The sequence below is a fragment of the Enhydra lutris genome, unplaced genomic scaffold, assembly GCF_002288905.1.
Source record: "Enhydra lutris kenyoni isolate GAN:26980312 unplaced genomic scaffold, ASM228890v2 scaffoldscaffold38, whole genome shotgun sequence".
Lineage (NCBI taxonomy): Eukaryota > Metazoa > Chordata > Mammalia > Carnivora > Mustelidae > Enhydra > Enhydra lutris.
In genome coordinates this window covers 8,662,641-8,678,446 of record NW_019154122.1, presented here as the reverse complement: position 1 = coordinate 8,678,446, position 15,806 = coordinate 8,662,641, and the positions used below count along the sequence as shown (strand labels likewise).

The 15,806-nt window shown below is 57.1% G+C and overlaps 1 protein-coding gene across 2 annotated transcripts in view; it reads left to right on the top strand.

Annotated features, from left to right (window-relative positions):
* Positions 1 to 6,776: 6,776 nt before the first annotated feature.
* Positions 6,777 to 15,806, top strand: part of LOC111154724 (filamin binding LIM protein 1) — a 21,678-nt gene continuing 12,648 nt past the window's right edge. The window contains exons 1-3 of one of the 2 annotated variants that reach the window (XM_022514591.1): positions 6,777 to 6,951; positions 11,345 to 11,400; positions 11,813 to 12,082. In XM_022514591.1, the coding sequence (XP_022370299.1) occupies positions 11,833 to 12,082 (250 nt within the window). In that variant the 5' untranslated portion in view covers positions 6,777 to 6,951; positions 11,345 to 11,400; positions 11,813 to 11,832. Of the gene's footprint in view, positions 6,952 to 7,061; positions 7,107 to 11,344; positions 11,401 to 11,753; positions 12,083 to 15,806 lie in introns of those variants that run through there. The other variant, XM_022514592.1, reaches the window with a different exon arrangement.

The window sequence follows — 15,806 nt, the reverse complement described above, 5'->3', positions numbered from 1 at the left end:
GTTCAGTTTCTTGTGGGCTACTGGACCGAGAGTCTCCTTTCCTCTCTGGCTGTTGGTGGGGGTGTCTGTCCTTTGTTCCTTGCCACATAGACCTTCCCATAGACAGCTCACAATATGGAAGCTGGCTTCCCTCAGAGCAAACCATGGAGGGAGAGAGAAAGAGAGAGGACAGCAGGACAGAGGTGACAGTCCTTTTGTAGCCCAATGTTAAAAGCAAACTCCCATTGTTTTTGTTCTATTCTATGTATTAAAAACAAGTATCTGAGTCTCGCCCACCCTTGAGAGGAAGGGATTACACATGGGCAGGGCAGAAGGTGTGGAACCTTGGGGGCCATCTTTAAAGCTGCCTTCCACAGAGGGCTTCTCTGAACGGACAGAGGGAGTAAGCTAAGCAAGATGCTGAGTGAAGAGCGTGCCTGGCTGAGAGAACAGCATGGGCAAAGGCCCTGGGGTGGCAACAAGCTGAGAGTATTGTAGAAACAACAGGAAATTTAGTGTGGCTGGAGGATCAGAGTGGATGGAGTGGCAGGAATGAGGTCGTGGAGGTGGGCAGGGACCATGTCACTCCAAGGTGGGGTGGTGACGGTTAACCAGCAGAGAGTTTACACAAGAGAGTGATGTAATGTGACTTACATTTTTAAAGGATTCTTCTCCTAGCTGTTTGTAGAATAGTGCAGAAACAGAAAACCAGTTTAGGAGGATTTAGAATTACCCACGTGAGATGATAATAACCCTGGGAATAACCCAGGGCTTGGACCAAGATGGTAGCCATGGAGGCAGCCGGAAGTGGCTGGATGGGATCGGATGCATGGACGTGGATGTATGGTGAAGAGCTCATAGGACTTCCTGATCAATTACATGTGAATTTGAGAGAATGAGGTGAATCCAGGGCTCTTAGCTTTTCGGCCTGAAGAACCTGGTGAATGAGGTAGGTGGCATCGGGGACAGAACTGGACCCTCTCATGCAGGCGCCATTGGCGTTGGCGGGAAGGCCAGGCGTCATGACGTGTGGTGAGGTCTGGGGCTCCGGGGGCCTCACTGACAAGGAGCTGTTGACCCTGAATCCTCAGCTTTCGGGGGGAGTTCCCAGACCAAGGCAGTGGTGGGGAAGCCCGGGCGCTGAGGCGTCTGAGGGGCTCCAGAAAGGTCCACGTGGCTGAGCAGAGGGGCAAGGGTCGCAGCAGTGGGAAACGCTGGGATGGAGGCTGGCCATGGCCGGATCACCCAGGGTCACAGGAGGGCTTGGCATGTTCCCCCCGAAAGCAGCAGGTGCCCCAGGGGCTGTGTGGGGGCCCGGGAAGATCACATGCTTTCTCTAGCGAAACGGTCTGGCCATCAGAGTGGAGATGTGTTATGAAGGAGTGAGAGCAGGGCCAGTCCAACTTTAAAGGTCCCCTTTAGGAAAAAGAATAAAAAATCGGTATTAGTGATAGAACGATAAAGAAAAGCACAAAAAATTGCTGGAGGCCTGCAGACCGGGTTCCTTCTTCTGACATCTCCCTGGACAGTGTGCCAGGAGCATTTAATGGAAAATGCTTCCTGAGTGTGATCTGGCTGTCTCCCCTCCCAGAACTCTCTGTAACTCCCAGCAACCCTCAGAGGGGCCCCAACGAGTAAGAGGCCACGCAGTCACCGTAAACCCACCTTGGCTAAGAGAGAAGTAGGGAGGCCAGCTGGGGGTAAAGAGGGGTCCCAGGGACTGTGGTGCTGAGACAGATGAAGCCAAGGATGGGGGCTCCCAGTGGGGATGGGGGCTCAAGCAGGGGGACGGGGTCGGTGAGGTGTTTGGCCAGGCGCTCAGCCTTGGCAAGAGGCCGAGGGCTTGGGGCAGTCCCAGGGACCTCAGGGACCTGACTGACACCAGGATTTCCCCCTCTCTGTCTGAGAAGGATCTCTGACCTTTAAGGCTGGGAGCCCTCCATGACCCACCCCTCGCTCTGGAGGCGGTGCTGATTTGCTAAGCGATGGCAAACCGTGGGAACAGACCAGCCCAGACAGGGTCAGCTCCGGCCCCGGACCAGGAAGGGATTAAGACCCAGACAATGTTGTCACAACCAGGTCTGGGAGGCTGTGTGGCCCAAGTGGACGCAGGCTTGGGGCCTGAGAGGAGGGGAATTTATGTGGCTATAATGTGGCCCAGTTTGCTCCCCCTTGGTTTTTAAACATTTCCCTACACACTTGGAATTAAGCTCATTTACTAACCTTGTGACCTTGAGCAAGTTATCATCTGTGCTCAGTTTCCCCATTTGTTGTGTGCCCTGAGCAGATGGTGAAGGTCGGGCACAGAGCCCGGAGGCTGACTGTGGGCTCCATTCCTCTCCTGCCGGCCCACCAAGGAATGATAACTCAGTGTCAGCCCTGCCCCTGAGTCAGGTGACAGGGAAGGAAGTGCTGATTCACGCCGCTGAAGCAGGAACCCATCTCAGGGGAGGAAGGGAATGATGAACCCCCCCCATCCTGTCCACTAGAGGAGCACATTTGCATTTCACTTGCAAGGAGCTGTGAATACGTCAACTTGTCTTTCCGAGGAATGACAACCCCGTTCTATGGCTTTTTCTTGCATTACCTGCTCCCCAGCCTTCTGAGCAACCTGGGAGGAGTTGACTGTTTTCTCTGTCTCCTCAGGAGAAAACCCTAGGTACGGAGAGATCACATGACTTGCTCAAGGTCACAGAGCTAATAAGTGGGAGAGCCAAGATCCAAATTCAAGGAGGTCTGATTCCAAAGCCCAAGCCCTTGACAGCTCACCACCCATCACTACTTCTATGTGATTTGCCTATGAAGCTACTTAAGATCTCCAATTCCAACTCGTATGTTTCATAGGAATTACTAGGTCCCCACTATGCGCCAAGCATCATGCTGGGTGCTGGAGACCCAGAAAGTAATGAGACACAGCCCTGCTCCTAGTGTCATGGGGGAAAGCATAGTGGTGCATCCCAGCAGCCTTGGACTACATCCAGGGGATGGACATGACTCCTAAGCCTGCCTGGAGGAATCAGGACAGGCTCCTCCGAAGTGGTGACAGGGACGCAGTTTGCCAGGAGGAGGAGGTGGAGATGATCCAGACCCATGGGGCCTCACCAGTCTTCACCATGACTTTGCTTTAAGCAACAGAAACACAATTTTAACCTGTCAAAGACAAGGCAAGAAAAAAGAGAACTCATGGGCTCCAGAGGTCCAGAGTGAAGACTTCAGGCATGGCTGAATCCAGCAGCCTAAGTGATGAGATCAGCTGTCCCCTACCCTCTGTGTTGGTCCAAGTGCTCATAAAAAATGGTGCCAAGCTTACATTCTGGCAGCCTGGAAAGATGCTGCCTTTTTTTAAATAGTTCCAGCCAGGCACAAAGAGTGGGGGTGGGGTTCCTCAAACAGAAATTAGATACTGTGACCAGAATCCGGGGAAGTGATGCTGGCTGACAGGAGCCATGATGTCCTTTGGATTCTCCAGTGGAACGAAGTCTCTGCCTTACCTTCAGCCCTTCGTTCTTCTTGCGGGATCTCCCCAGACCTCTGTCCTCTACCTGCTGGGGAGAAGAAAGGAACTCCTCTTCGAACACCTGCCAAACACCAGGCGTATTTAGCTACATTCATCCATCAAATCCTCATAGTGAAGCCCAGGCGCCCCAAGAGGGAACTGATTTGCCCAAGGTAAGCAACTGACCAGTGGCAGAGCCAGACTCACTCACAGATCCTGATTTGACTCCTATCTGTGCTTGACTGGCCACCGGCCCCGCCGCCGTGTCAGGGATCTCCCGCTTCTCAGAACTGCTCCCCCTCCTGCCTGGCCCGACACACAGTAGGTGCTCAGGGAATAAGTGTTGAGCTGATCTGACTCCCAGCGGGCAGAGCAGAGGATGGAGGAAGGAGCAGGGGCAGGACGGCAAGGCCCAGGGAAGCTTCTGAGGCTGTTTGCTAAGAAGTGGACGTGCAGCCCCACCCCGGATGTACAACTTCATGTGGCTGTATATCTGGGCCCCACCCCCATCAAAGGCTGGGGCTCCGACCTGGCCCCCGCGGAGGGGGTCAAGGGGAAGGGCCACTGAGCAGGCAGATGCTTCCCTTCCTCAAGGTCTCGGGGCCAGTGGGGGCTGTGTGGCTCTGGGAAACTTGTCCCTGTTCCCGGGTCTAGTTGCAAAACTTATGGACTGTGTGAACAGAGGCGAGGGGGATGTGAAAACAGCAAGCAGTACCATTGGTGGGCAAGGACCAGGGGTCAGGCCCTGGGGGGTCCTTTCAGCCCCTCCATCCCTAACAGTTCCGCAAAAGGAAGCATTCATGTCTCCAGGGGAGGGTATCTAATCCAACCCCCCTGTTGTTTTTTGTTTTTTTTTAAAGATTTTATTTATTTATCTGACAGACAGAGATCACAAGTAGGCAGAGAGGCAGGCAGAGAGAGAGGAGGAAGCGGGCTCCCTGCTGAGCAGAGAACCCGATGCGGGGCTCGATCCCAGGACCCTGGGACCATGACCTGAGCCGAAGGCAGTGGCTTAACCCACTGAGCCACCCAGGCGTCCCTTGTTTTTGTTTTTTTGAAAGAATTTACTTTTAAGTAATCTCTGCACCCAATGTGGGACTCGAACCCATGACCCCAAGACCAAGAGCTGCATGCTCCCCGCACTGAGCCAGGCAGGTGCCCCTCCCTTATGTTATAGGTGAGGAAACAGAGCCTCAGAGAGGGAAGGAGCTTGCCCAAGGTCAGAGCCAGCACCAGAATGCTGGGAGTTAACCTGAAATCTGAACTTAAAGCCCATGTACTGGGTCCCTGGCCCTGGAATGTCCTCCCCTGTTCCTCTCACAGCTGCTCCTCCTCTCTCAGCTTAAGTGACCTGTCCTACTCTCCCCACACCTCTTATTCTGTGTCGGCCCCTGATTCATTCGTTCACAGCACACATCACCATTATATTATGGTCACGTGATATCGTGGTCATTATTACATTAGTTTGTGTTAACGTTGATGTCCCCCACCTTTCCGTAAGTTCCGTGGGGACAAGGATTGTGTCTGACCTGATTCCGTTGGGCTCCTTGACTTGTTTTAGCACAGAGGTGCCCAACCAAAGTTTGTTGGATCAAAGCCTTCTGTGGGCAGCAGGGGCTTGTTCCCCTCAGACTGGGCAGCAGCAAACATCCACACTGCCCTGGTTCTGTCCCCTGAACCTCTCCCCCCACCCCTTCCCTGCCACCCCGGGTCTCGGCCACCACAGCCCTAATAAAAGATTGAGCCGCTTTGCTCAGCTGCTTGGAAGAGAGCTGGTCCAAGGCAGGCAGGACAGGAGGAGGGAGCAGGGGCTCTCTGAGCCCGCAAACAAAGGGCATGTGTTCCCATCCAGCACACTTCCTGGGTTTCCCTTACAGGAAGCTTGGCACCTGCCAAGGTGACACGGACACCCCTCCGCCCTCTGGGTGGGTGTGGGGTGTGGGACCGCCTTCACCAGAACACTGTTCCACCCAGGCACAGCGACAGAGGTGGAACAGGTGGCCAGGGGTGCTGGACAGCAGGTGAGTGGTGACAGCTGGACCCACCACATAGCCCTTCCATTTTCCCCCTTCCCAGCCAGTCTTAGCTCCCAGCAGATGCCTAGAGGCCTGGGCCCTAGAGGGGAGTCAGTGTGACCTTGGATGAGGCCTCAGATCAACTTTTGGTGCCTCACTGTTCATCTACGGGACAGTGAGGCGATATCATGGCTCCGGGGATATCATGACAACGAGGGAGGGCAGCCCCATTTTGATCTGTTTTAAATAAGCTTCTGGGTCACGAAACACTTGGAAAGGGGATTCTAGAGCTTAGAGCATTTGCAAACCCCTGGATCGCATCTTCCTCCTTAAGGTCCTTCCCATCCCTGGCAGTCAGCAGCCCCCTCCTTTCTCCTGGGGAAGTCCTGGGGCAGTGTGCTCCAAGCAGTGGTGTGGGCTGGGGAGGGAGCCTGATTAAGGCTCCGGCAGCCTGGGGTCTGAGTCTCCTGGGCCCCACAGGGCTCTACAGGCCTCAGCTTCCACATTGCAGTTGGGGGAGAGGGTGGAGGGTTCCTCTGACCCTGGCTGGCCTGGCCCTCGGGTGTGGCCTTGTGCCTCTCTGGGCCTCAGTTTCCTCAACTGAGAAGCAGGAATGACCATTCCTGCCACACAGGGCTGTCCCGGAGATTCCATGGAGAGATCTATACGTCAGGCGCCTGCCACCTGGGAAACCTCTACCTGGGGCTACTGTTGTAGTTCTTATGGAGTCCCGAAAGGCTCGAAAGTGGGCAAGGGATTGAGAAAGGCTGGGATGAGGAGGAGGAGGAGGGGTGGGGGAAAGAGATGGGGTACCCAGGTGCCCGCCTCACAACCTCCATGAGCAGCAGCCCCAGAGCCATCCCGGCCAGGGTGACTGCAGCTTTGGCCCCGGGGGAGAGCTCAACCCTGCCTGGCCTGCCCCCAGATGGCGCTGGGTCCCGTACTCCTCTGGCCTCAGCAAAGGCCTTAATCAAAAGAACAATCTGTTTGCCTCTGAATCAGACCCAGATTCCTCTTCCCAGCAATGTTCCCCAGGCCTCCAGGGACCCAGGCGGCCCATCCCGGCTCCATCTCCTGTCCCAGGGCCCAGGCTCTGCTTCCTCCTCCCCCTTCTCCTCTGGCTTGGGTCAGGGAGCGCAGGAGGTGGGAGGGAGTCAGAGACTGGAACCAGGGTTGACAAAGCAGGTGACCCAGACTGCCTGCTGGGCCCTGTCTACCAGGCTGCCTGGGGGCCTGTGCCCCCCCCTCGACTCCCTTCCCCCGGGCGGGGACTGGGACCCCACTGCGGAGGGCTTAAGGGTCCACCCAAGCAGTGATAGCAGGTCAGGACAGCAAGCTGAGATGACCTGCTCTGCTGGGCATCTGAGACCTCCAGGCAGGGTCACCCCCTAAAAAAGCCCACTGACGACCAGTGCTCTTCTCTCTGTCAGTGCCGTCTTTTATCTCGGCTGAGCCCCAGCGGTAAGCAGCCTTTACCCCCATTTTACAGATAAGAACCTGAGACTCCAGGAGGCGGAGTGCCTGCCCTGGGGTCAGGGAATTGTTAGTGAATGGCCCGTGGAACCCGGGTCCACCTGACACCTAGGACCCTGGGAGATCTCAGGCCAGACTCAGGTGTAAGTACCCTCCCCCCCCACCCCCCCAACACCCGACGGCGCAGGTGGGGCCACCAACCCAGGAGACCTAGGGAAGGAGGAGGGGAAGGACCGCGCAGGGCGCACAAAGGCCCCCGGGGGTGGGCAGCCGGGGAGGCCTCCCACCCCAGGCCCGGGCCCAGAGGACGAGAGAAGTGGTCCAGGGAACAAAGGGCGGGCGCCGGGGGCGGCGCGGGGAGCGGCCTGGCAGGTGGGGGGGGCAGGTACGGGCCGCTTCCGCCGGCCGGAATCCCGGGCCCCCTCCCCCTAAGCTTCACCTTTTATGGTAAGGCGGCCGGGGCGGCGGGGCGGAGGGAGCCGAGGGGGCGGGGAGCGCGGAGGGGGGCGGGAGGCGCCGCGCCGCTCGGGGCTCAGCTCGCTCGGGCGTCGGACCGGAGCCGCTGGGGGCGCGGGCGACGCAGGTAAGCGGGGCGCGGGGCGCGGGGCGGGGGGCGCGGGGCGAGCGGGGCGGCCGTCCTTCCGTCCTAGCCCCGGCCACACACAGGTGACAGCGCGGGCGGCCCCGGGTCGGAGCCCCTCCCCGCCCCCCCGCCGGGACCCCGATTCCGGCGCTCCTGCAGGGGGTCCGCGGGAGGGCGGGGGTGCCGCCTTGGGTCCCGGCCCCCGTCTCTGTCCCCGGAGCGGGGGAAGGGCTGGTGTCCCTGCCCCGGAGCGGGGCGCCGGGGGAAGAGGTGGGCAGGGCGGAAGCTCCCGCACAAAGAGGACAGCGTCCCGCACATGGATCGAATTAAAGTCCCCGGCGGCGCCCCACAGTGACCCGGCCAGCCGTCCGGCTGGGCTGCTTGCGGGAGGGCGCCGGGTTTCCGGAGCTCCAGGGAGCTTCGGGCCCCTTCACCCAGCCCGGGTCAGGCGAGGGCAAGAAGGGGCCCCAGGGCCGCCCCTCTCTGGGCCTCAAATCCCGGTCGGGTGCTGGGAAAGGGTGTGCCGTGGGGCATCTTGGCGGGGATCCTCCCCAGCCCTGCTCTGGGGACCCTGGGAAGAGCCCGGGCAGCTCCCAGATTCCTGCTCTTAATGACGGAAGCCAAGTCGAGTCCTCTCAGGCGCCCCCCCCGCCCCCAGGCCAGCCTGGCCCCTGGGGGCTCCTCCCCATCAGGGGATGGGTAACCAGCTGGCCTTCTCTTTGGACCTACCTAGTACCAAGATCTGGAGCGCTCTCTCTCCTTGGATTCTCTGAGCCAGCCACCTTTCAGGACAGACTTTTTTATTCTCACTTTAGGAAAAAACTGAGGCCCAGAGAGGGCCAGTAACCTGCTGTGGGTCACCCAGCAGGGAAGAGGTGGGGCTGGGTGTGACTGCAGCTCCCTGTGTTTCCTTGGCTTCCTTGAGGTGGGGGAGAGGGAAAGGGAACCCCTACCCAAGGCTGCAGGGCCCTCTGCCGGGTGTTGGCATGGTCTCCCTCCCACCTCCAGCAGAGTGTCATTCTGACCAAGCGTAGATTGCTTTGTCCAAGTATTAGAGAACGAAGCTTACAGGTGGTTCCAGAAGTTTTTGGAGGGGGTTAGAAGGAGTAGGAAGGAAGGGAAGGAGGGGGCACTACCGGGACGACCGCCAGCTCAGCCAGCCTGTCCCCTGCCCTGGGCTGCAGCCTAAGGCTGGACGGGCTGGCTGGCTGGCTGGCAGGATCTCAGCCTCCTTCCTTCCTCTTGACAGGAAATGACTTTCTTTCCCTTTGTTCCCACTTTCTCTGCTTACCCAACTGGATCTCAGATTCCCCCTCTGCGGGAGGAAGGATGGGGGCAGAGGGTCTCCTGGGTGCTGCTGGCCAGTAGCCCCTCAGGGAGCTTTCTCCCACATACCCCTCTCTGGGGTGACCTGGGAGCAGTGGGACCTGAAGGAGGCTGAGGCTCTCTCTCCTGGCAGCCCTGGGCCTGACTGACAGGCTTTGAAAATCCCCAGGGGCCGGGGGTCGGTGGGGCTTCCCCTGGGGCCTGAATTCCCTGAAGGAACCGCAGGGAGGGATGAGGGGGGGTGTAAAGCTGGCCAGCTGTGAACATCTGGCGTCAGAGCTAGGACATTTGCCTTGGATGTTTTCCGAGAAAACCACAGATCTGACTTCCCGGAGGGGTGGGCTGGGGTGGAGTGGGGTTCAGAGCAGGGTCGGAGGGAGGTGGAGGGAGCATTCACAGCAGTCTCTGGGGATGAGCCCAGAATGCACTGGCCACAAGAAAATCTATCTGGATTGGGCTTTTCTGGGGTGAGAACAGCCCCGAGGATTTGGAGGCGCCCGTACCATTCAGGGAAGGAAAAGTGTGTCATCTCAGGTCCAAGGACACCCCCCTCCTCCGGGACTCGGGTCAAATGATGCTCAGTTAGAATTCTGAGTCTGCCAAGGCTGCTAAGATGACCTGGAAAAGTCCCTTAACCTCTCGAGGCGTCCCATGGAACCACCTGTAAAGTGGGGACGTCAGGGGCTGGGTTGCAAATGAGGTGTGTTTAGAGGCTCAGAAAGCGCGAGCCGCCGTGCCTGGCACAGAACAGGCCCTTGGTCAGTCGGTGGCCTTGCTGTCCTTTCTTGGATGTGAATCTCTCAAAGCTGCTGACCAAAACAGACTCTCAATCTGGTAACAAAGTGTAAAGCCAAAGTGTCAAACCATACAGTTTTGGATGACGTATGACCAGGGCGGCAGAAACAAGCCAGCGTATATACTCCCAAACATCCCTTACCGAACAAGAAACAAAAGGAAAGGACTTGAAAAAGAACTTTTAAAGCTTTCTTCGGACGTTGATTTCTTTCTTACTTTCTTTCTTTTTTTTTAAAGATTTTATTTATTTATTTGACAGAGATCACAAGTAGGCAGAGAGGCAGGCAGAGAGAGAGGAGGAAGCAGGCTCCCCGCCGTACAGAGAGCCCGATGCGGGACTCAATCCCAGGACCCTGGGATCACAATGCAAGCGGAAGGCAGACGCCTAATGACCGAGCTACCCAGGTGCCTGCACCCGACCCCACTTCTTGATTATCACTCGCTGGATTCCTATTTATTCTCTCCACACGCCTTTGGAGCCACATCCAGGTGGCTCAGCTGGAGAGTGGGTTAGAAAGAGGGGAGACCCAGCTTAGAGACCCAGCTCAAACTGGGCATCAGGCCTGGGAGCAGAGGTAGAACCTTTGACTGAATGTGGTTGACTTTCCTTCCCCCGAGACCCGAGGGGCCCCACCTCAGCCTTGGCCTTGGAAGCAGCTGTTTGGGGTCACCACCTAGGGGATGGAAAATGGGCTCCTTGACATCAGGAATGCTGCCCGGCTTCCAGATCCGTGCTCTGATGCCCACGTTGGACTGGGGTCACAAAGATTACAGGCACAGCTGAAGTCACATGCAGTCACTTGGGGAGGTAGGGGCAGACGAGGTGACAGGGCGCTGACATGTCCCGTGATGGGCTGTCATCACCCCGAGGAAGCAGACGCTGCTCCCGGGAGGGGGTCAGGAATCACGGGAGGCTTCGTGGAAAAGCTGGGCCTCTAAGAAAAAACGGACATTCGCCCTGTGGGGGCAGGGGAGGAAAAACAAGGGGTGGAAACTCTCCAAGGCTGGTAAGAGAAAAAGCTAGGAAAGGGGCAGAGGTCCAGGGTGGTCAAAAAAGAAATCGAAGGGCACCAGGTTGGCTCAATTGGAAGAGTGTGTGACTCTTGATCTCAGGGCTGTGGGTTCAAGCCTCATGTTGGGCATAGAGATTCCTTCAAAGTAAAATCTTTTTTAAAGAAACTTTTAGGGGCACCTGGGTGGCTCAGTGAGTTAAGCCTCTGCCTGGGGCTCGGGTCATGGTCTCGGGGTCCTGGGATCGAGGCCCACATTGGGCTCTCTGCTCAGCAGGGAGCCTGCTTCCTCCTCTCTCTCTCTGCCTGCCTCCCTGCCTACTTCTGATCCCTGTCAAATAAATATATAAAATCTTAAAAAAAAAAAAAAGAAAAAGAAAAGAAAAGAAAGAGCGTGGGCCTGGATTCAAATCTGGCTCTGCTGCTGCGTGACCCTGAACAAGGGACTTCACCTCTCTGAGCCTTGGTTTCCGCATCTGCTGGGACAGTCCTAGCACCTCTCCCCCAGCGGCCCGGAGGACTTGGAAGTGAGTGAGCAGCAAGTGCTTAGGACGGTGGGTGCATAGTAGGTTTTGACCCACCATAGCTCGGATTGAACTTCTGTCCTCTCCGCCTCCTGGAACCCAGCCCTGATGCTCTGACGGGTTGTGCTGTTTCCTTCTCACAGCAGAGCTGGCCTGGACCCGCAGGGACTTTGACCCTCGGGGGAGAATTGGATCTCAGGTGAGGGAGGTAACTGGGGTGTGGCCCGGTGGCAGGGGGTTGGGGGGGGACTAGAGGAGCTGCTCCCTCCTCACACTTCTCGGATGAGGAAAATTAATCATTTGTGAGGTGAGCAGGGCAGGGCTGCCCTTTGCTTCCCCCCCGTGCTCAGGTTGGGGGGAGGGACAGTCAGGACTGCTGGGTCCCCTCCCTGTGGCCCGAGTCACCTGGTGGACACCTGCCCTCCCCCGCAGGACATCCCCAGTCCCTTCTTTGTCTCCGCTGGGGCCCGGGCCAGGCCCAGGGGAGTGGGTGCTCCTGTCTATTAGGAGAAGGGAGGCTCCGGGCCCAGGGATGTCTGTCTGTCTGTCTAGGTGGAACACAGCCCTGGGCCTGAAGCCCTGCCCCAGCCTGAGCCACACTCTGTCCCCAGCCCCGCCAGGAACGGAGACAATGGCCTCGAAGCCGGAGAAGAGGGTCGCCTCGTCTGTCTTTATCACGCTGGCCCCCCCGCGGCGAGACATGGCCGTGGCCGAGGAAGTGAAGCGGACAGCTTGTGAGGCCCGGCCAGGCCGCCCCTGGGAAGCCCCTGCTCCTGGGAAGGCACCCGGGGCTGGCTCAGCAGGGAGGCCCAGCCCCTGGACACCCCCTGCCAGGGGGGCAGCCACCAGGCCAGCGGTATCCCCTCAGCTCTCCAACGGAGGTAAGAACGTGAGGGGACCGCGCAGGAGGCTGTGTCAGAGGCTGCACAGAGGCGGGGAGGAAGGGACTGGCTCTGGGCTCTTTCAGGCATCCATCCATTCCTCGAGCACCTACGGTGTGCCAGGCAGCCGCAAGCCCACCCGCGCGGGTTTGAACCCTGGCTCTTCCACTTGGCTGTGTGAGGTTGGCAAGCCACATACCCTCTCTGTTCCTCCGTTTCCTAATCTATAAAACAGGCATCACGATAGTACCTTCCTCAAAGGGTTAGGGGAATTAATACATATGTTTGGGTCTGTGCCTGTCATGTAGAAAGTGTTAAATAATGTGTTACCCACTGTTACTCTTCTGGGCCAGACACTTGGGACATGAGAAGAAAGACAAGTCTTTCAGCCTACATAAAACTTAAATCTTTGCGGGGAAACATGAACACAATACATAATGTTGGGGAGACACAAGGGCTCTACACGAGCAAAACATAGAGAAGAGGTGGGAGGTACCAATTTTTTTTTTTTTTTTGAAGATTTTATTTATTTGAGAGAGAAATTGCAAGAGAGAGAAAGCATGAGCAGAGGGTGTAGAGGGAAAAGCAAACTCCCAACTGAGCAGGACTCGATCCCAGGATCCTGGGATCATGACCTGAGCTGGAGGCAGACGCTTAACTGACTGAGCCACCCAGGCGCCCCGGGAAGTACCACTCTTTCTGGGGCAATTAGGATGGCTTCTCCCAGCAGATGACATTTCAGTCAGCTAAGACCTGAATGACAGGATAGAGCTGGCCAATGGGAACAGCAAGTGCAAAGGCCCTGAGACAGGAATGAATCCGGCACATTGAAGGACTTCAAAGGTGGTTTTATTCTCTCTCGAACTCTGCCATTCACTTGCTGTGTGGTCTTAGGCAAGCAGTTGGTTTGCTTGGTTTCCTCCTCTGGAAGGTGGAAATTTGGTCATGTATGTGACGCATCTGTCACAGAATGGATGTACTTCATACAAGGCTGTTCCTTTGCCTTGTGCTCGGCTCTGCTGCCATGACACCAGAGAGCCTTCGAGACTCCACTCCATGGAGTCTTAGCTGTTGGTTTTGTAGAAACAAGGAAGGAGGACAACCCAGGGGCCTGGGGCAGGGGGATGGCTCTCCTTACAGGACACCAGGTGGAATAAGGAGGCACGGAGACGACAAAGATGAGCCCCTGGAGTTCCCCCGGGTGCCGAGTCAGGGGTTCTGCTGTCCCCCAGCAAGGTTAGGGTAGCCCCGTGCATCCGTCACCACAGAAACACCCTAAAGACCAATAGGAACTGCCAGTTCCAGGGGCCAGAAAAGGGCAGGAGACATAGACACTCATGTAACATGCCTCTTCATATGATACCTCCTTGCAAACTGATCTCTCCTTCCCAACCACTCATCCCAAGAACACGGCCTCCTCCAGGAGCTTCCATATAGAACCAAGACCCCAATGACCAGAATTCACACAGCAGGATGTGTGATCCAGTGGGAAAAAATGACGTCCCTTTTGGGTAGGGGAGGGAGTCCAGAATATATAGTGTAGATGCCCCATTGCCAACATTTCCACGACGTATTCACGGGTTGCTGGAATACCAGAAGGTCTTGGGAGTGTGGTAACAAAAGTGGACCTTCCCTGGGAGGGGGGGCACCTCGCCGTGGCTGGTCAGCTGGTCCGCCATTTTGTTTGCCAGTGGGGCGCACGGGCAGAGCTCAGGGAATCTTGGGGTTCAGTCTCGCCTGAGTGAGACAAGTTCTAGGCGAGCGTCTTGGTCAGGAGCCTGGTCTGACCACAGCACAAAGCGGGCCCTGGGGCCACGCCAGCTGCAAGCTGTCATCTGACGCCCCAGCCAGTGCTTGTCTTGGGAATCCACACGGGTTTTTTGTTTTTTGTTTTTTTTTTGGCCCTTTCATCCTGAGAGAGGTCCCCACCTCTCCCTCCCTCCATCCCCACTCCCTTCTAAAAGCCCACATGCACAAAGCCTCACCAACTCGCATTCAGAAGTCAGTTTTTCTCTTGGCTTCTCTTTGGAAATCTGCGCTTCCTCCTCCTCCTCCTGGCCAGGGGATCCTGGTTCAGCTGGGGCCCCTCTGCACCCTACCTGCGGGCCTCCAGCTGCTGCTGCCCGGCTTGAGTTCCTGTCCAGGCCCGGACCCAAGACAGGTCCCGGGAGAGGCCTGGGGGCTCCGGCTGCCTTTCTGAGATCCGGTTCCTGACTCACTTTCAGCTCATCTGGAGCAAGGTTCTCACACCGGCCTCGGGAGGGGGCTTGTTCAAACACAGCCGGCAGGCCAGGCCCCACCCTGGGTGTTTCTGATTCAGCAGTGCGGTGGGGCACCCCCCCCCCCGGAGAATTTGCATTTTCTTACGCATTTCCAGATAATGCTGATTCTCCGGTCTGGGGACCCCGGTCAGGGAGCTGTTGTTCTAGCCTAAAGGCCTTAAGCAAGTGAAGCTTGGGGAGCAGAAGAAAAGTTTTCCAAGTGTGGTCTTTAAACCAGCAGCGGCGACTTTCACCTGGGAACTTTTCAAAAATGTCAATTCCCAGGTGCTTCCCCCAAACCCGCTGAGTCAGGCGCTCTGGGGGTGGGGCCCACCTTCAGCACCAGAGGATTCTGTGGCTTACTCATGGGTCTAGAATAATCCTCCCATCCCTACCGGCCCTCAGTCCCTGGGAGAAAGGGGAGAGGCTCATTATCTTTGTCGAATGGATGAGAAACCTCTAAGCCCAGAGAAGTGCCCCAGTGAATCAGCAGCGAATGGGACCAGAGCCCCATTGGGTTTGGGGGGACAGGGCCTGGGCACTTGCTGTCTGCTTTCCAGGGGTGTCTAAGGCAGTCCTACCTTGTGAGGCCTGGCCTACCTTGTGCCCCAGAGATAGGAGGGGAGCCGAAGGCTGATTCAGACCAGACTCCCTGTCCTTTCTCCCCAGGGCACTATGTTTTTTTAAAGGATTTTATTTATTTGGCAGAGAGAGACACAGCAAGAGAGGGGACACAAGCAGGAGGAGTGAGAGAGGGAGAAGCAGGCTTCCCGCCGAGCCAGGAGCTGGATCCCAGGACCTTGGGATCATTGACGTGAGCCCAAGGCTGACGCTTAATGACTGAGCCATCCAGGCGCCCCTCCCCGGGGCACTATTAACAGCTCTGTCCCCGCACATGGCAGCCATCAGGCTTTTCAAGGCCGGCTTCCCTCCTGACCCCCAGTCACCTCCTCTGGGGGAGCTGGGTAGTGCCTCGTTGGAACAGGGGTGGGAGTTGCAGCATATAGGGAGCTGTTCCTGGACAGAGCAGAGCCTGGGGCTGTGGCCAGAGCTGGGCTATCCTCAGCCGTCCTCCTCCCTCGGTCCTCCCTGGAGCCCCGGACCCAGGCCCCTCCCCTTCTGTGAACCTCTGTAAACTGCAGCTTTCCCACGAAGAATTAAGCTCTTCTGGGGTGCCCGGAGAGGCCTGAGTCTCAGGTGGCTCAAGTCAGGATCCCGGGGTCCTGGGATCGAGCCCCGTGTCCCCTCTCTGCACAGCGGGGAGTCTGCTTCTCCCTCTTCCCCTGCCTGCTGCTCCCCACTGCTTGGGCACACGCGCTCTCTCTCTCTCAAATAAATAAAATTCTTAAAAAAAAAAAGTTAAGCTCTCTTGCACTAACCATGAACATAATGTCATGCGGGGGTGTTTTTCTTATGTATGTACGTGTGTTTGCTGTTGGGTGGTTCTTTTTTTTTTTTTTTTT